The following is a 20,068-nucleotide window of genomic DNA, read 5'->3' on the forward strand; positions in this document are numbered from 1 at the left end:
ACTTTCTAAAGTTCTGGTATGATGGGGGGAAAAACCTGGGTCTGGCAGGTTTGAAATGCAGGACTAATGTTGGTTCATCAACGTTTACCATTCTTGTTACTTTTGAAATGGAATTGTTTACTGTCACATGTACCGAGATATAGTGGAAAGCTTTGTTTTGTGTGCTCTGTGTTTTGACTGAACTTTTTCCTCTGTAACATTATACTCTACGCATTTTATTTTACACTACCTGCTTTGAGGTGCAGCTGATCTGAAGTTTGCTGGTTAGTCCTGTATTGAACAGGACTAACCAGCACTGAGAGGGTGACCCCTTGGATTGCAGGGGACACCCTCTCAGTAGGCCATTTCATGTCAGGCCTCTGCCTGGAGGTTGGTTACAAGAGCGGATCGAAAACTGAAATCTTACCTTTCAGACAACAACCCTAAAAGGCTGCCTCAACGTCACATTCATATCGGAGGCACCTCGTAGTGCTCTCGCCAATGGAGGCTGGGCAACTGGTGCTGTAGCACCACCCTTCATAACTACGCAGCAAAACAATGGCCATCTTCCCTACCCATAATCCCCCATGCAGCTGATACTGCTCTGTCTTTCCCAGAACAGTTCCAGGTGCATGGGGATTACAGATAGGGAAGACGGCCATTTCTCTGCCATGTTTTGAGCCACAGAGAGCGGCCCCAAAGGCCAAAGTGGGATGGTGAGGCTGTCACAGCCTCCACCGAGTGCTCCTGACAGCTCCTGCCCACTGCCCTTGATGAGGGGGTCATGGAGGGAGAGGGGGTGGGTGGGGGGAGAGGGGTGGGTGGGGGGAGGGGGGTGGGTGGGGGGAGGGGGGTGGGTGGGGGGAGGGGGGTGGGTGGGGGGAGGGGGGTGGGTGGGGGGAGGGGGGTGGGTGGGGGGAGGGGGGTGGGGGGAGGGGGGTGGGGGGAGGGGGGTGGGTGGGGGGAGGGGGTGGGTGGGGGGAGGGGGGGTGGGTGGGGGGAGGGGTGGCGGGCTGGCATTATCAGCCCAGCTGTACATTCAGGTCAGGCGGAGAGCACAGTGCTCTGCTGATTATCCTTTTCCCAGAAGGGTTGGAATCGGCACCTCAGAGCTGTCCATGGCGTATTCAGAGAGGTAAATCTTTAGGTGTAGGGGCAAAGAACCGCCACCTTTACAGATGGGTGTTTTCTCTGCTTGAAAGTGCTTAGTGGCACAGAGTCCAGAATCTGTGATGCAACGGGTTGTGTTGTGCCTGCTCCATTCCCTTTTGTTGTAGGGTGTGATTGTTCTAGCAACCCCCCCCGTAAAGCTATTCCATGAATTAACCTCCTGTTTTTTGTTTCTTTCCAGACTCCAGCCACGAGCAGAACTGCTTCCTTCTCTGAATCGAAATCTGAGGATGCAAACAGAACACCCCTGAGTATGAAGTGTGAGGTGCCATGGGGTAATTCATTAGACGTTTTCAAAGCCTTGACTTGTCTGTAGTCTCCATAATGGAAGATGTTTCTTTTCTGGGGGAAATGCCAGGCTCCAAATCATTGCATTTAACATGTTGTGGCAGCTAATTTCAAGAAACAAATAGGTTAACTGTCTAAAAGCAGCATTTAAAAGCTGTGTTGTGCATGCGGAAACCTTTTGTTAAAGACAATATATGTGTGGTTGTTTTCTAGTGCACTACTTTGTGCCTGTCACTCTGATCTTTTCATATTGGGCACCATCACAGATGTACAGTAATCCCAATTTCACTGTCAATTTTCCCTTTAATTCCCTGATCCACTTCTTCGTGGCTTTACTTTTCAATTTCTTTGTAAAAGTGCTGAGGTATCTGTAAAATTGCAGAACTGTGTGTACCCTATCCTTCAACAAGATCTTTTAGCCATAACATTGCTTTTAATGTTTAAATCATTCATTATATTTGCCTTGATGCTGGCAAAATGATAGATGATGAGTATAACTTTTTTTCTTGTTGATTCTCTTACAGTCTGATGCTACTATTAGTACCATATGTTTATATACTCCAAAGACTTTTTTCTTTGTCCTTTTTTTAGTGCTGTACATCATTAATATCTTCCAGTTTTCACCATTGCTGAAATATCCTCTTTTCTCAGACACTGAGTCAAGTCCTTTCTTTCCAAAATCCAGCAACTGGGATGTGCTTAATTCCCAGATGCCCAGAAATTTCAAGGTCACACAGCAAGATGATCATGTGTGAGATTCTTAAATCTGTTAGATTTGTTAAGAATACTGACCCGGTGGGGGGGGGGGGGGGGGGGCGGTGGCGGGGGGTGCTGTTAAAAGGTAGTAGTTTGGAGCCTGGTTCTTTCTAGAGGGAAATGATCCACAAACTGAGCTATATGTTTCATAGATTGTGGAATTAAAATGTTGTTATCCATGGTAATACAAATGTAAATTGAAATGTACTCTTAAAGTCATTCTTTTTAAACTTTGCGTTTCCTGCTTCAGTATGATGCAAATACATTTCAGTTGCTCAAATCTTCTTGAAGTGGAGTCGATTTTAAGGAATTTCTAGCCAGCAAAAAAAAAGATTCTAGTTCACCATTTAATGTAGCCATATTTGCAAAAGATGGGGTAAACTGCCAATCAATTTTCACTTGTCAGAGAGCACTCAAAAGCATTTGTGTCTAATTAACATCCATTCACTCAGAACGATAACATTGAAGACCAGAGTTTTGATGTGTGATTATGCAGTAGGTTTAAATCTAAAAAAATTGCTGGAAATACTTATCAGGTCGGTTAACAGTCTATAGAGAGACAAGTGGGATTGAGGTTTTGTATCAATGACTATTGGTCAGAACTAGAAAAAGTGAGAAAACGTGTTTTGGGTTGCAAAGATGGATAAGGTGGAGGGAAGATAGAATGTGAAACACTGGAGACCAGGGTTTTACAGGTGACAATATTTTTGAGAGACTGAAAAACACGATTGATCTGAGATGCTGAGCATTTGTGAGAAATCTAAAAAAAAGAATTATAGAAATACCTGACAGATTAAAGGTAAAGGTTCCATTATTGTCATGTTTAGAATGTAACATGTATGAAATTTGTTAACTTTTGTTTACCGTAAGGCAGACAGGGTCGCCACTTTGTCCAGTGCCCCCTCACAGAAACCCACAGCACCTGGTGTTCCCAGGCAGTTTCCCCTCCAAGAACTGACCAGTCCTGAGTCTGCTTAGCTTCTGAGATCAGACTACTTAGGAATACCAGGTGCTGCGGACCCTCCATTATCCAATAACAGTAGAGAAAAAAAAATGATTTAATATGATAGATGTATGACCTTGTATCAAAACTAGCCAGATGCCCATTCTGGTAGGGTCACCCTTGTAAACTTAATGAAGTCTGCTTCAAAGTAATTACTCTTGGGTTGGATTTATCGAATATAGAGGAGGCTACGTTGTGAGCACTGCAATATACTAGATTGGAAGCAGTGCAAGGAAATTCCTACTTCTCCACTAAGGACAGTTTGAGTTTTGAGGACGAGGTGAAAAGGCAGGTATTGTATTTCATGAGGTTGTTGGCGAATGTATTAGAAGGGGAGTGGTTAATGGTGATGGAAGAGAGAACTAGGAAATCACAAGAGGGTCCTTACATAATGTGAGGAGAGGGGAAGATGTATTTGGTGGAATCCACAAAATAGATAATGATGTACTCCATGACGAGGCAGGTGCCAATAATGGACCCAAAGTTGCTGTGGCAGGGAGGAGTGTAGGCACAAGCAGAAGTGGGAAGAAAGCCCAGTCAACTTTGGTAAGAGGGAAGTTGCAGTCAAGAAGACATCTCGGAGATGGTGGGAAAAAGAAGAGATGCATTGAACGTGGTGAAACTTGGAGAACGGATTAGAGTCTGTGAGGAAGCAAGGTGGGGGAGGAGATGTTGTCAAGCTTGCCGAGGGAATTTGTGAGCTTGTAATGAATCTTGACTTCCAGCCTCCCACCTAAGTGAAGAAGTCAAGGAAAGGAAGGCAAAAGTCAGATGTGGACCATGTCTAAGTGCAGCAAAACCAGGGACATTTTTGAGTTGTTCATGAATGTCTGAAACAGAACCAATATAACTGTTAATGTACCATAAAAATGAGTTGTGGGAATGAGCTTGAATCCGATTGTAAGGGCTAGTTGGCACTCAGCACAAGGAAGAAGTGAAGGGCACATTGACTAGCCAATATGGGATGAAGGTGCAATGAAAGAACACATACATGGTGAAGATGAGTTCGTCAGGACAAGGAAACTGGAAGTTGCTGAAATGGTGCAGGAAGTCAGAGATACAAGTGGAAGGAGACTGGACAAGTTTATGGGATGAGGGTGAAGAACAGTATCAGGTGGGAAGAAAGAAACTCTGTTGCGTGAACACATCTGAAACTGTAGAAAATCTGCTTGTAGATCTTGGAGAGGAGATAGAAGTGGGCTGTATGAAGTTGGGTTCACAATAAGGCTTTTGAGGGAAGATCTGAGGCTGAGGTTAAGATTCTTGACATCAGACCTGACTTGCAGACTATTTCCAGGACTGTTATTTCAGATTTCCAGCATCTGCAGAGTTTTGATTTTCAGATTCAAGGCCTCTTTTTGCCAGTGATGGTTAAGGCCTGACAAATTCATATCAGCAGCTTGGAATCAGCAACTTGCATTTGATTTAAATGTGAAATATTTGTGTATTTTACTTTGTTTCCTCCTGTGCAATGTCTCTGGTTATTAATAAAACCACGAGCATCTCTTCTGCACATTTAAATCCAGGAAATGGCATTCCCGTCCATTTGACCCAAATTTAACCCAATTTAAATGCAATCATGAATGAGTTTTAGTTTGTTCTTTTAAGATAAATGAAGAATGAGAAAGCCACTTTTTAAAAAAAATTATGTTTAACCATTTGAAAAACTTCCAAACTGGGTGATGCTATTCAGCCTTCAAATCCATTCACTATTCAGTCAAATCGTGGCTAAGATTTATATTCCTATTTAATTTACTGTTTACTTCAGAAACCCTTGCTTGATTGAAATGGATCTGCTTTGGATCAAACCTTTTAAGTTTCCTCTCATGTCAACAAATTTTCTGGGTCGTGGAATAATTGGTGGCTTGAATTCTGGTTTATCACTACTTTGTAGCCACGCTGTGTCACAGCAAGAAAAAAAAAGCAGTCTGACTCGAGTGGTGTCAGTTGGAAAACTGTGTACTTGTTCACACGTGTGCATTTTAAACATTCCTCCCAGGAACCCCCTTGGGGCAGAAATGACGTCACCTTCTGGCCGACCCCGCAGTCAGAGCCCTTCCAGTCGCTGATGTCAGCGGTTCACCCTTAACTTTCCGAGCTGGTTCAAACTGTGCTGGGGCGAGCCGCCACAACTTTAAAAAAAAAAAAAAAAAAATTATTTTAACAGCACTCTAAATTTCACAGCTTTAAAATTAAGGTTACAGATGGTTTCCGCAGAGAAACTCATAATCTATCCAGTGGTGGGCCATGTTCCATTTCAGCCTTGAAGTAAAGATCTCCAAAACTAAATAGTTGAAATTCTAAATGATTAAAATTCTTTTTAAAAGCCTCGGTGATCATGATTAGCTGGATTACCATTTGTTTATATTATTTGTTTCATGCCCCTTAATTTTGCCATCAGCTGCAGTGACCTGGGGAAAATAGTTATCAGTAATGGCATTTGTCAGAAGTTGTCTTATTAGTAAAGGTGTATCGAGTAGTGATTAAATTATAACTCCCACTGTATGTGATGCGTTTCTTTTGTTGGTAATCTCTCTTTGACAGAAGAAAAGGCAAAGCAAGAAAAGAAAAGAGGTATGAAGGTTATGGTTTGATAACTCTGTGGTTGGTTTCTATTTACCTTCTTGCTTTCCAGCAGAGAGCTCTGGTGGTTTTGCTTCATTTGATTGTGTATTTAAATAAAAAAAATACCTGTAGGTAAATGGCATGGAATTTCATGAAGATTTTACCTCACGGAGCTGGGAATCAAAAGGCTCAAACAGTTTCAATTCACTTTTAAAATAATCCAGAAGATCCTTTGTTTCTGGACTTACACTATAATGAAGCATTGACCCTCTTGCAGCTTACTGTTAGCAGTGGAATGGTGTTGCTCATACTTTTGAGTCCGAGCTTTGCTGGTGTCTCATTCACCAGGAGTTAGCTGGGATCCAAAGCAGAGTCAAAACAGCTTCTGTTCAAGTTTGGCTTTTCTGCGTCCATAATAGGCTAATTCTTGATTGCCTTTTACAGCCACATTTCCACATTAATCTCCCCCTACTTCCACAGCTGCAAGCTTTCAAACAGCTGTGCTGAAAAAGCCTGATCTTCTGAATGTAACAAGCTTTCTCAGCACTGTGAACAGGCACTGCCCTGCTTGGCTCTCTCTTCCAATATGTGCCACTGAAACTGCTCTGTTTCAACATTCCATTTTAAAACTAATTTGTCTCCATTTTGCGAGATCTAATTTAAATTGATAGCTGTTCTTCCCCTTCAGATCGTCTATGGGGATAAGGAGCAGACAGTGTGACCAGGTTGGAATATGCATGATTGTAGAGTTGTCAGATGATAAAAAGACTTTACTGTTTTGATTTCCCTTTTTCTCTTTGCTTTCCTGAGGTGCACAGGCTTGAAATCTTTATAGAGATGTTCACAAATCTGTTTGCACCCGAGTATTTAAGCAATATTGCAGAATCCTCTCCCTCTACTATTCCTAATTTCCTCATCCTGTGTCTCTCTGCTTCAGGGAAATTAGTGAAGGGCAGTCAGGAAAGAGAGAGCCAAAAAAATGGAAATTTAGAAATGCATGAGGTCAGTTAGCACCTGTCAAAGGAAAGGACATTAATATTTTGGAAGTATGCCCATGAACAGTCTGGAAAACAGGTGTCTTTATTCTAATTTCCATGCATTTTTACTACATCTCCTTTATGGATAAATATATCCCATTTTTGCTATTTCATTGCTGTTCTTGCCAACTTTCACTACTTCCCAGCCTTTTCAAGCAGTTGTTCACTGTCCATTTACTCTTCTGACCAACAGTCTTTGTCAACTTGCTCAGACACCTTTTTGACTTCCCTTTGTTCATTCCCGGAGAGTGATCTCCAGTTTAGCATATTGGATCCAAGCCTTATTAGATGGTTATCTTGATAAACTCAGTCATTGTGGCAGTTTGGAGAGTGCTGTTGATTCATTGCTGGGTAAACTATCTTGTGCCTCTAGTATTAACACTCCATTTCAACAGGAACAAGGCTTTGATTTCCCCAATATCACAGAACACAACTACTGCACAAAGAGAAAAATAAATTTAAACAGAAGTATTTGCTTACATTCCTGTCCTGACGAAGTCTATTCACATATCCTTTTTGAACCTGCTGGCTGGTTGGCTCTGATCAATATCTTCCCCCATATCCAAGTGCCAAGGAGTGTTTTATATCTTTTGTAAAGATCAGACCAATCATGGTAAAACCAGACTGGGACCATTTGCATCATTGTCAACTCCTGTAAGCCAACAATTGTAGTGATCTTAGTGAAATGTCTGCAACAAGCAAGAATTTGTATCCAAAGTAAGCATTAACACCAGAACTGGTGTCATTATTCTGGGCAATTTAGTTGTCAAAACAAAACTGCTGGAAAAGCACATCAGATCAGGCAGCATCTCTGGAGGCAAAAGGAGAATTAACATTTCAGGTTGAGACCCTGTATCAGGACCAAGGATGTACAGGGGAGATAGCCTGTATAAAGAATGAGACGGAGGATTGCAGCCAGACTGGCAGTTGATGGGTGGAACCAGGTGAAGAATGGGATGATGGGCAGATGGAGGCAGGTAGGGAAAAGGGTGAAGTTGTGAGATGCAAGGACACCATCCCTTTCTCTCAGTTTCTCTATCTCTGCTGCACTTGCTCTCAAGATGAGGCATTCAAGTCATTGGCCAGAATCCTTTGTTTGCCATTGTCAGACAGATTGTGTACAGCTTGACATGCTGGCCCATGGCAGTTCATTGGGAATTTCCCTAGTGTTTGAAACTGCCACCAGGAATGATTGTAGCTGATGAATCCTTGTACAATACCAGAGCCAGCATTTCTTCCAGAAACTTGTCAATGTAAAATTGTCATTTTAAAAAAAAAAACAATGAGTTGTTTGATAACTGGGATATCATGGAATTTACAAAATAATCAACAACCTGTATCAAAATAATTTCTTCTCCCTCTCCTTTACATATTGTTTCTAAAATGACAGAAAATCCATTTTATCTTGGGGTTCTGAGTACTATTCCTGAAGACACATGATGAGTCCGTTTTTTCTGGCATGCCAAGATGGTAAATTTCACATGGCTTTTCCATAATAGTTTAAGAAGCAGGAAGTGGTGGTATGTTATAGTGGACTGTGGGTCACTTTCATCGTGTGAGCCCCAGCAATCCAATGCTGAATACGCAGGGATACTGGACTACTTCTCCCTGTTTTGTGTTTGAACAAGGGACTGGCTGCAGGTCTGCTCTTTCATTAAATCCCAAATTTGATTGTTAAGTTCTATCAATGCACACAAATAAATTAGGTATATTAAAATTATACAAGGACCATAAATCTAAGTGGTTCACAGCACAAAAGATGTGGACATCTTGATCAGTGGTTAACTAGTGATGTCTGGCTCCTGTAACATATTGTTGAAAATTGTTTGTCTCCTTTCTCTTATTTCACCTCGCCTTTTTTCTTACCACTCTGTCAATCCCAACCAACCCACCATAAGCCCTACCTGATTAGAAATTTCATTAGTGAAGTATTTGAAAAGCTTACTATGACCACATTTTCACAAGTGTCCCTCAGTGGCAGTCCAGGAAGATTGTTCTATTGAATATATCTGTTGAATAAAGCGACCAGCCATCTAGTTTAAAACAGGAAATGCCGATCACACATTTCATAATTCCAAAGAACATTGCCCTTGTTAGTGAATCATGAGTTTTTTTGAATAGTCCCTGAATATTTGATAGGGTTAATTTTTTTTGTGATGGGTGGAAGTAGACTATGTGTAAAGGCAAATCAGTTGTGGAGGATTTTGGGACAGAAAGTTATTTTAGGTTGAAATGGTCAGTTTTTGCCCTTGTACTTCAACTCTCTCATTGGATTTCATTTTGGTGAAGTTTCGATAGTTTCTCTGGTGTGCTCTCCCATCCTCTGCTTTTCTGCTTTTTTTTGGTTCAAATTTGCATTCTACTTTTTGTTCTATTTCCTTGTGATTAAACTTGATTCAGTATCTGTGAGTCACTTGCCATGCTATTGGCTTACAGGTAAAGCCACGACTCTGTTCAGTCGCCACACGAAGTCCATTATTTGGGGAATGCAAACCAGAGCAGTGCAAGGAATGTTGGACTTTGACTATGTCTGTTCACGGGATGAACCGTCTGTTTCAGCCATGGTTTACCCATTCACGTAAGTGTGCTTTTTCATCACCCACCTTGACTATAGCCATCAGATTTGGTGCATTCAACACATTGACTTAGCTGATGTGACATTGAATGTCTTGGTGTCTAGGAGTCACTGGTTCTCATTTGAGTGCAGCGACTCCACCTTCAGTGCCTCCTCTGCCAAATACCCAGTTAAAATCAGAATCATGTTTATTGTCATGAACACGTGTCACAAAATTTGTTATTTTGCATTGCAAGTGCAAAATTGCTATAAATTACAGTTTCATAAATACAAAATTTTAAAAACAAATGGTGCAAAAGAAAGTGTCTATAGGCTCATTGTCCATCCAGAAATCTGATGGTGGAGGGGATGAAGCTGTTTTTCTAATGTTGGGTGTGTGTCATCAAGCTCCTGTAAATCCTTCCTGAATGTAAGAGTGAGAAAAAGGCTTGGCCTGGGTGGTGAGAGATCTTGATGAGAGTGGCTGCTTTCTTGAGACACTGCTTCTTAAAGAAGTCCTTATTGGAGTGAAGACTAATGCCCATGATGGCAGTGGCCGAGTTCACAACCGTTTGTAGCCTTTTCCTGACCTGTGCATTGGTAACTACATACCAGACAGTAATGCAACCAGTCAGACTACTCTCCATGCTAGAAATTTGCAAGAGACTTTGGTGATGTACTCATGAGATATAGTTGTCTGGTGATTCTTTCCCATTCAGCATCTGACAGTGGCCAATGTTCCCACATTCTAGGAGAGAACTGATATCTATCAGCTTACCATGTGCACTTTATACATGCTTTGGCCACTTGCACAGAAGGATCCCAACCTGTAGTAAGATTGGGCTGTTGTTTTAGGTGATGTTTAAAAGCAAAACTTTCTTTTGCCTCTATCTTTAAAAAAAATTTTGGAGTGCGTCTGCCTCGTGTTCAACTGCTTCCTGTCTCATCTTTCTCCAAAGGGGTGATCACAAGCAGAAGTTCTATTGGGGACACAAAGAAATCCTCATTCCTGTCTTCAAGAACATGGCTGATGCCCTGAAGAAGCATCCAGAGGTGGATGTACTCATCAACTTTGCTTCCTTACGCTCAGCATACGACAGCACCGTGGAAACCATGAGTTTCCCCCAGGTCTGTTTTGTCTTCACTCGCTTTCAAGTGCTGTAAGTAAACTGAACACCAAGGCTGCTGTATAGGGTTAGCATTCTAGTTTGAATCGAGGAAAGATTTAAATTGGACTACCCAGAGCAAGGCCATCCTTCCCTCGTGTCTCTGCTGAAACCTTCCAGCTGTCTTCTCAAAGAAATGCAAGCTTTTCTTCATCTTTCTCCCTCACTCAATAATAACATAAAGTTGGATTGGCAAAGGGTTTGCATTGCACATAAAGTCTACAATAAACAAATTGAATTCTGACTTTTTATTTTCTTGAGGATCCCAAGAAAAGTGGGATCCCAAGTACTACACTATCATCCGATTGACTTCAGTTCAGCCTTTTTATTTTTGAGAAATCATTTGCCAATTATCTATAATCTAATAAAAAGCAAAACGGGTTTGGTCTATTTTCTTCTTTCCATAGGATCTGTCCTTTTTCCAGTTTCTTAACGATAGTTACAGTTTTGCAGATTCCTATGAATTGGGTAATGAGTGGCAGCAGGACATTATAACTGAAGGCATTCAGAATGTGTTAGAATGCACTATTCCACACCACTCCTTCAACTGCCACCCGTGGCTGGGAGAATCCAGATTGGTTTGTGAATCCTCTGTGTAACACTGAGGCCATTACAAATGGGAAAACAGCTGCAATTTGCAAATCCACTGCTCCCAAACAAAAAGTTTGAAGTTGTGATTGCAACGGTGGTTTGTCAACACCTATCTGCTGTTCTGTGTGCTGCAGATTCGGACAATTGCCATCATCGCTGAGGGCATCCCTGAAGCACTGACAAGGCGATTAATCAAGATGGCAGATGAGAAAGGTGTCACCATCATTGGGCCAGCTACGGTAACAAATGATTAATTAGTTTTGGGGTGCCAGGGTCTTTGCGGAGCTTATAATGAAGATTATTGGGATTAGGAATTCTTTTAAAAATTAAAAATGGCAAAAAGAGGAATATTATTTAAATAGAGATTGCAAAGCTGAGATAGAGTTTTTGTAACTTAATTCATGATTTCTAAAAGGCTATTATGGATATAGCAAATATTGAGGAAAGCTAACAATGTTATTTATTTCTGGGGCAATGGAATACAAAAGCTATTGAGATTGTTTCATTCATGGCATTGGTGAGACTACATCTGGAATGCTGTCTTATTTCAAGAAGAACATTATTTAAAATTCAAATATGCGCTGCTTAACATGTTTGGGAAACGTCCAACTGCATATATGTCCATGACTCCATAATTATTCAGTTACTGTGAGCAATTTAGAAAAAAGCAATCGCTAGCTATAGGAAATTGTATGCCCACACTGTTCCCACTGCCCCGCTCTGTCCCCACAGCCCCGTGTCAGGCCTCACTCTGATCCCACTACCCTGCTCTCTCCCCATAGCCCCGTGTCGGTCCTCACACTGATCCCTACTTACAAATAAAAAGTTTACATGTACACTACAGTATCCTATATAGCTTTGCTAAGTATATTATATGGTGTTCAGACAATGTCCAGAATGCATAATGCCCAATTTCACCGAATGTATTGTGGATTTTAAGCGGCGCATTCCTGTAGTTCAGAAAAGGTTAATCAGAGGAATACCTTGAATAGGCAAGTTTTCTCGTGAGGGAAAATTGGAAAGACTCTGCTTGTTTATCATGAAAGGGAACTTGGTTGAAGCAGATAATATCTGGAGGATATGGAAAGGATGTTTCTTTTTGTGGGAGAATTTAAAACCAGCAGTGCTGTTTAAATTTTGAGGGTTTCCGATTTTAAAATGTGAAACAATTTTGCCATAGCCAAGTCTTTAAAACATCTGAAGAAATTGATTAATAGAGATCTACAGCATAGAAACATTCTTTTCAGCCCGCGACATCCATTAGACTTAAATGCTCTCATCAACACCACTTCAACGCCCTTATGCAAAGTGTTCCACCGATTCTCCACTCACTGGTGAAAGATATCCCTCTCATAAACCCCTCCGAAATCTTGATCCCCTTTAATCTGCGGAAAATAATTCTTTTCTCTGTACCCTTCAATTTCATATATTTCAATCACATCCCCACTTAATCACCTCCATGCCAGGGAGATTTTGAATAATTTTAATGGCAAATTCAATTCTTGATTAGCAAGAGGTGAAAGGTCACCTGGAGTAAGTGGGAATGTGGAGCTGAAGTTTACAGTTAGATTAGCCATTGGATAGTAGAGAAGGCTGAGTGGCCTAATCATGTTGCTTATTTATCTGAGCGTGCTCTTTTTAAAATATGTTCTGATGCCTAACCTTGCTTTGCTTAAAATAGTGCTTAGTGCGATCTTTTGTTGGGTATTCTGTACGATGGCACTAGACTCTGATAGCTAAGTGGTTAGAGCACTGGTCTTGTAAACCAGGGGTCGTGAGTTTGTTCCTCGCTGGGGTCTCATTTCTGTGGGTGCTGGACAAAAGGGCAACTCTACCTTCAAAGAATTTCATGAATGTTCCAGTCTAAATGTAGTATTATGTGACAATAATGGTACTTTTACAAGAGATAGGCATTTGACCCATGGTGCTCGTGGAAGAGCTACCTTGTCCCACTCCTCTGTCCATATTGTCTACCAATGTTTTGCCAGTTTCCTTTTGTTTTGTACTGGTACTGTTCTTTGGTGGCTATATGAGAATGGAACTATTTGCATTGAGTAACAATGTATAATACAGAAATGCTTTGTTATTGTACCCTGTGGAGAAAATATTTGAGAGTAGGGAGCCCTCGGGAAGCTTCTGCTTTAATGCCAAAGGGTTTCTGGGCTTTCTCATTGTATGTAAAGAAAGAATTTTATTTATCTCCTTTTGTCCAGCTTATTTTACATTGAATATGCTGGTTCCAGTTGTTAGATAAAACTGTGTTGTCTCAGCTGGATAATAATGACTTCATTGACCCTTGTGTTGGCTTTGTTCTATGCCAGAGACTTGCAATGCATCAGAGAAGTGACTCTCCAATTGCAAACTATCAGTCAGTAACTGAAACTCGCGTCATTTTTGCTCCTTGTGGATAATTTTTTTTTGGATTAGATACTCGTGGAGGTGGGGGGGGGGGAGGAAATACCTGTTTTTTAAAATGCTACAATTCTGCTATTTCCAACTCTTTCCCCCAACTCAGAAAAAAACATTTTTGTCAGAGGAGAGTATTGTAGATAAAAGGGAAGGTCTGATTTAGGACCCATCTGATCTCTGCCTCAGCCCCTCATTACCATGTGTGGCCATCCTTTGAGCTGTTGATTTGCAGAGCTACACGTCTCCAGATTCAAATAATGATCTTCAGTGGGGCAACTGTCCCTCAAACAGCAAGGAATTAATTGAAAGCAACATGTGGTTTCTGAAAGACTGAAATTAAGCCAAAAATTGCTGGAAATGCTTGCGAGTAGATCAGGCAGCATCTGTGGAGAAATGTGGGATACTGTCTCAGGTTGTCAATTTTTCATTGTTACTAGAAAAGGTTAAAGATCTAACTATTTATAATCAAAAGGAAAATGGGAAGGAGTAAAGAACAAAATAGTTGATCAGTGACAGAAACAAGAACAATTCTGTCGCTACTATATATTCTGTAAATGATCAGTAAGGATAAAGTTGCAAGGAAGAAGAGTTGGGAATAGCAGGTGAGTCAAGATGACAAATCCCCACATCATTGAGTTGGTGACAGGAAAAAATGTAGTTTTTTTGGTTAGGGCTTATAACCCTTGTAACCCAGATGATTTTTATTTGTTCTCTTATTTCCACAATTTTTGGGCATTAGTCCAATGCAGGGAGCTAGCTTGATGTTTTGGATCTGATTAAAGTTGCTTTGGAGTCCATCAGAATTATTTGTACTGAAAACATTTGGCCTGTTTCACATTCTTGTTCAGTAACTTCAATCACTCCCCACTATTTTTCATTATTTATATTTTCTGAAATGTATTTAGTTCTCTATTTTGGCATGTCATTGGAGAAGGAGACTCTTGGGTTAGTCATGTGTCTATTTAACTTTGCAAGCTATCAGATTTAAGCTGAAGCAGGAATACTAAGGCAAGAACGTACTCACTGGGTAAAGAGAAAATCAGGTATGGTTTATGCTTTTGATTGCTGCACATGGGAAACTCGTATCTCCAGATATGCTCCTCTCGTTGCAAGTTGAATTGGCACCTGGCAAAGTGTTGCACATCGTGTTTCGGTTCCTTTGTGACAGGGATAAATGAAAATAGAAAATAATTGCATTCCCACATCATATTAATTTGTGTTTCATAGTTTGTGTTGTTGGCCTTTCAGGTGGGTGGCATTAAGCCAGGCTGTTACAAGATTGGCAACACTGGGGGAATGCTGGATAATATCCTGGCCTCAAAGTTGTATCGTCCTGGCAGCGTGGCATATGTCTCTCGTTCAGGTGGGATGTCAAATGAGCTCAACAACATCATCTCTAGAACCACTGATGGGGTCTATGAAGGAGTTGCTATCGGCGGGGATCGGTAAGGACAATGGGCAGTGCATTTGTTTGAAGAACAGTGGAAGTTGCATATATGCCCCTTCAATAAGAACCACAACAAATTTGCTCACTAATGCTCTTGCTAACTTCTGCGCTGCTGCATGGTCATCATTCAGTTAATTTAATGAAAAGCAGTGAGTAGTGTGATGCAGACTTTTTTTTGTCACTGGGTGGTGCTGTAGAGCTGCATGCTGTGACAGTGTGGAGAATCCTTGCTCAATATTCTGCCCAATCCAAGTGATCTCTTGGACTTCCCATGATTAATTTTGATCGTCTTCATTTGAGCTCCACAATTTTGAATAAAAATGAATGGAAACCCAGTTTCACATTACATATTACATATTGGCCCATGATGTAAAACACGAAAATCTGTAGACAACGTGGTTGAAGTAAAAACACAAAGCTGGAGAAACTCAGAAGGTCCAACAGTGTCCTTTAATATATCAAAAGTAAAAGTGCCTTGATGAAGGACTCAAGCCCGAAACGCCGGTTATGTATTTTTATTAAGGACACTGTTTAACCTGCTGAGTTTCTCCAGCTTTGTGTTTTCACTTTGGCCCATGATGTGCCAACCTATATACACCCACAACTCTGTATATATTTAAAAAAAAAACTTGCCCCTAGTGTCTCCCCTAAACTTTCTTCCCTTCATTTTGTACAGATGTCCTTTGGTGCTTGCTATTCCCACCCTATGAAAAAGGTGCTGGCTTTCCACCTTTATGCCTCTCATAATCTTGTAGACCTCTATTAATTCACCTCTCATCCTTCTTCGCTCCAAAGGGAAAAACCCTAGCTCTCCTAGCCTTGCCCCATAAGACATTTTCCAATCCAGGCAACATCTTGGTAAATCTCCTCTCCTCTGCATAGCTTGCACATTTTTCCTATAATGAGGTGAACAGAACTAAACACCATATTCTAATTTATAAAGCTGCAACATCGCCTCACAACTCCTGAATTCAATCCCTTGATTAATGAAGCCCAGCATACCATAGGCCTCCTTAATTGTCCTATCAACCTGCGTGGTGACCTTCAGAGATCCATGGATTTGGATCCCAGGTCTCAACTAACCTACCATTAATCATGTACTCTGGCTCCAAGTTTGTCCTATCAAAATGCATAACCTCACAGATTATTCATGAAAATTATTAGGGTTCCATGGTTAGCGTAGCAGTTAGGGCAATGTTATTACAGCACCAGTGATCTGGGTTCAAATGCAGTGTTGCCTGTAATGAGTTTGTATATTCTTCTTTGTGTGGGTTTCCTCTGGATACTCTGGTTTCCTCCCACCCTCAAAAAAAGTACTGAGGTTGTAGGTTAATGCCTCAAGTAGGTATTCACCAATGCCTCAAGTAAAAGTTCCCTGGTCCAAATCTCACTAGACGCTGCACACTTGATAAACTCCCCTGCTGACTGTATATCAGGATTTTCTCAAATGAATTTTGATCTGTTGATTAATGGTTGTTGTTTGCCTCTCGCATCAGGCACCCAGGATCCACGTTCATGGACCATGTCTTGCGTTACCAGGACACACCTGGAGTTAAAATGATTGTTGTCCTTGGTGAGGTAAGTAACTCTTGGAGAAAACAATTAGAAACTATTCAACTGGCTGGCTAGGGGACAGCTGTGCTCAGTCTCATTGCTAGAAAAACCACTAAGACAGAATTATCTTAGCAGAGGTGATATTTCGTATTGGACTTTGAGGATTTTCTTGTTTCTTAACGCAAAGCAATATTTTTATGTTGTGACCCTCAGTTGTTTTTAACTTTTCACAGAGGAAAAAAATTAATAATTACATCAAAGGATTATTTGGGGATTTTCATTGAAGAATTAATATTGCGAGGGCTGCGTACTATTTTAAATAATAGGTTTGGCAGCTCCATCTCAAGAGGGGGTCTTGGTTGTTCAGCAAAATTATTGAAGCTCAAAACAACCTAGAATCTGACTCGAAATAAGTGCAGTCACTGAACCAAATCATTGGCGATTGGACATTCCAACTCCTTCCGATGTACTGGCAATTCATTTGGTGTAGATAGGGAAATTTTAAATTTACACAAGCAGCACAGTAATAAGGCCCTCTGGCTCATGAGTGCGTGTTGCCCAATTAACCTACAACCCACGTACGTTTAGGAGAGGAGGAGAAAACCCACTTACACGTGGGGAGAATGTACAAACCCTATACTGACAGCACCTGGATTGTTGGCCCGTTATAGTAAGAAACTTTTCCTAAGAGCAAAGGAGTCCAAAACCTGAGGCCATAGGTTTAAGGTTTAGGCAGAGGTTTAGCGGGGACAAATAAGGGTTTGTCCCTTCACCCAGAGGGAGTATTATTTAAATGGAGACAAGCTAGGGAGTGGGGAGGAGCAAATGGATCTGGGTGTACTTGTTCACCGGTCACTGAAGACTAGCATGCAGGTTCAGAAAGCAGTGAAGAAGGCTAATAGCATGTTGGCTTTCATAAAGAGGGGATTGGAGTATAGGAACAGAGACGCCCTTCTGCAGTTGTACAGGGCCCTGGTGAGACCCCACCTGGAGTATTGTGTCCAGTTCAGGTCTCCAATTTTGAGGAAGGACATGCTAGCTATAGAGGATGTGCAGCGTAGATTTACAAGGTTAGTTCCAGGGATGGCGGGGTTGACATATGCTGAAAGGCTAGAAAAACTGGACTTGTATCCGATGGAGTTTAGAAGGATGAGGGTGGACATGATTGAGGTATACAAAATTATCAGGGGGCTAGACAGGGTGAAGTCGGATTACTTGTTCCCAATGATGGGGGAGACGAGGACTAGAGGGCATAGTTTAAGAATACAGGGTAGGCCCTTTAGGACAGAGATGAGAAAACATTTTTTTACCCAGAGAAGTGTGAATCTGTGGAATGCTCTGCCACAGAGGGTGGTAGAGGCAGATTTGCTGATTATGTTCAAAAGAGAGTTAGATAAGACTCTAGTGGGCAAAGGAGTTAAGGGTTATGGGGATAAGGCTGGAAAGGGGTACTGATGGAAGTGATCAGCCATGATCTGTAAAATGGCGGTGCTGGCTCGATGGGCCGAAGGGCCTACTCCAGCTCCTACTGTCTATATCTATAACCTAAAACACACCAACTAAAGGGGATGGTGGAGCAGAAACTATCACAACTTTTAAGAAGCATTTAAATCTGCACTTAATCACCAAGGCATGGATGTCTCTGGAGCAAGTGCTAGTAAATGGGAGTGGTGTAAACGGCCCTCTAATGATCAGCATGGTTGGCCGAACAACCTGATTTCATGTTGTCGTTTCTGACTCTATCTGTGATCTGGCCCCATCAATAATCATGATGTTTGGCCAACTCCAAAAGATTTTAAAACCAAGGAACTGGAATTTTACAAATGTATATCAATTGTAACTTGAGGTTTGAAAGAATCATCTAATGAAAATCCCTTTATAGATTGGTGGAACTGAAGAGTACAAGATCTGCACAGGGATTAAAGAAGGACGAATTACAAAACCTGTTGTTATTTGGTGCATTGGGACATGTGCTACCATGTTTGCCTCTGAGGTAAGTGTTGATCATCACAGATATTTCGTAAACCACTGTAAAGAAGTGAAACAAACTTGGATGAGGACAGGAAGGTATTTATAGGAGTTGCTGAATCCCATGATGGAACAAAGAGCAAACAATATTAAGCTGAGCAATTCTTTCTTTCTTTGGCTTAGCTTCGCGGACGAAGATTTATGGAGGGGGTAAAAAGTCCACGTCAGCTGCAGGCTCGTTTGTGGCTGACAAGTCCGATGCGGGACAGGCAGACACGGTTGCAGCGGTTGCAGGGGAAAATTGGTTGGTTGGGGTTGGGTGTTGGGTTTTTCCTCCTTTGCCTTTTGTCAGTGAGGTGGGCTCTGCGGTCTTCTTCAAAGGAGGTTGCTGCCCGCCACACTGTGAGGCGCCAAGATGCACGGTTTGAGGCGATATCAGCCCACTGGCGGTGGTCAATGTGGCAGGCACCAAGAGATTTCTTTAGGCAGTCCTTGTACCTTTTCTTTGGTGCACCTCTGTCATGGTGGCCAGTGGAGAGCTCGCCATATAACACGATCTTGGGAAGGCGATGGTCCTCCATTCTGGAGACGTGACCCATCCAGCGCAGCTGGATCTTCAGCAGCGTGGACTCGATGCTGTCGACCTCTGCCATCTTGAGTACTTCGACATTAGGGATGAAAGCGCTCCAATGGATGTTGAGGATGGAGCGGAGACAACGCTGGTGGAAGCGTTCTAGGAGCCGTAGGTGGTGCCGGTAGAGGACCCATGATTCGGAGCCGAACAGGAGTGTTATACACCTTAGTTTATTAGGTTGAGCCTCTCTTGCAGTCAGAACTAATTAAAACCCGCGTTGGCCTTTAGCTGCATCTTGCACCTGACCTTGAAGTTGTCCTTGTTCTTGATTGGCTGGCTTGTCTGGACATCTGAGTATAACCTCTCTTGCGACAGGCATTACGCAAAACGTGCATAAGATGTGAGGCTGCGACAGTATATCTGCACACTGTCCCAAAATAGTACAAGTCGAGTCTCGCAGATTGTGGAAGTGGTCTACTTGTGGTGTGATCGAATAATAAAAGAAGCATATTTGGATAGGTCTCGGGCCTGAAATAAGGTAAAATGTTTTCATTTAGAGGCTGAGCATTTGGAATTTTAAACCTGGGAAGTTCGGTCATCATCATATTGAATGGTGATACAGACTTCAGTGGCTGAATGGCGTCCCACACTTCTGTTTCTTGTAATAAACTCTTAATGAGGCATGAAGTTAGTTGGTTAACATGCTTTCTAAAGCTTGTCATGAAGTGTATCAAATAAATCCATTGAATGCTGTCACTGTTTCAGTATGGGTCTCAAAAGTGAAATGATGGAAGTAATTTCTTACATTTATGGTCACGTCTCCAGAATGGAGGACCATCGCCTTCCCAAGATCGTGTTATATGGCGAGCTCTCCACTGGCCACCGTGACAGAGGTGCACTAACGAAAAGGTACAAGGACTGCCTAAAGAAATCTCTTGGTTCCTGCCACATTGACCACCGCCAGTGGGCTGATAACGCCTCAAACCGTGCATCTTGGCGCCTCACAG

General features: G+C 41.8%; 1 protein-coding gene across 1 annotated transcript in view; it reads left to right on the top strand.

The window, feature by feature from the left end:
* aclya (ATP citrate lyase a) overlaps positions 1-20,068 on the top strand; it is a 68,644-nt gene that overhangs the window by 30,097 nt on the left and 18,479 nt on the right. Inside the window, exons 13-19 of the mRNA XM_069907124.1 lie at positions 1,331-1,424; positions 9,235-9,376; positions 10,312-10,480; positions 11,244-11,348; positions 14,767-14,963; positions 16,462-16,543; positions 18,402-18,512. Of these exons, the coding sequence (XP_069763225.1) occupies positions 1,331-1,424; positions 9,235-9,376; positions 10,312-10,480; positions 11,244-11,348; positions 14,767-14,963; positions 16,462-16,543; positions 18,402-18,512 (900 nt within the window). The remainder of the gene's footprint in view (positions 1-1,330; positions 1,425-9,234; positions 9,377-10,311; positions 10,481-11,243; positions 11,349-14,766; positions 14,964-16,461; positions 16,544-18,401; positions 18,513-20,068) is intronic.

The sequence above is a fragment of the Narcine bancroftii genome, chromosome 12 (assembly GCF_036971445.1).
Source record: "Narcine bancroftii isolate sNarBan1 chromosome 12, sNarBan1.hap1, whole genome shotgun sequence".
In the NCBI taxonomy this organism is placed as follows: Eukaryota; Metazoa; Chordata; class Chondrichthyes; order Torpediniformes; family Narcinidae; genus Narcine; species Narcine bancroftii.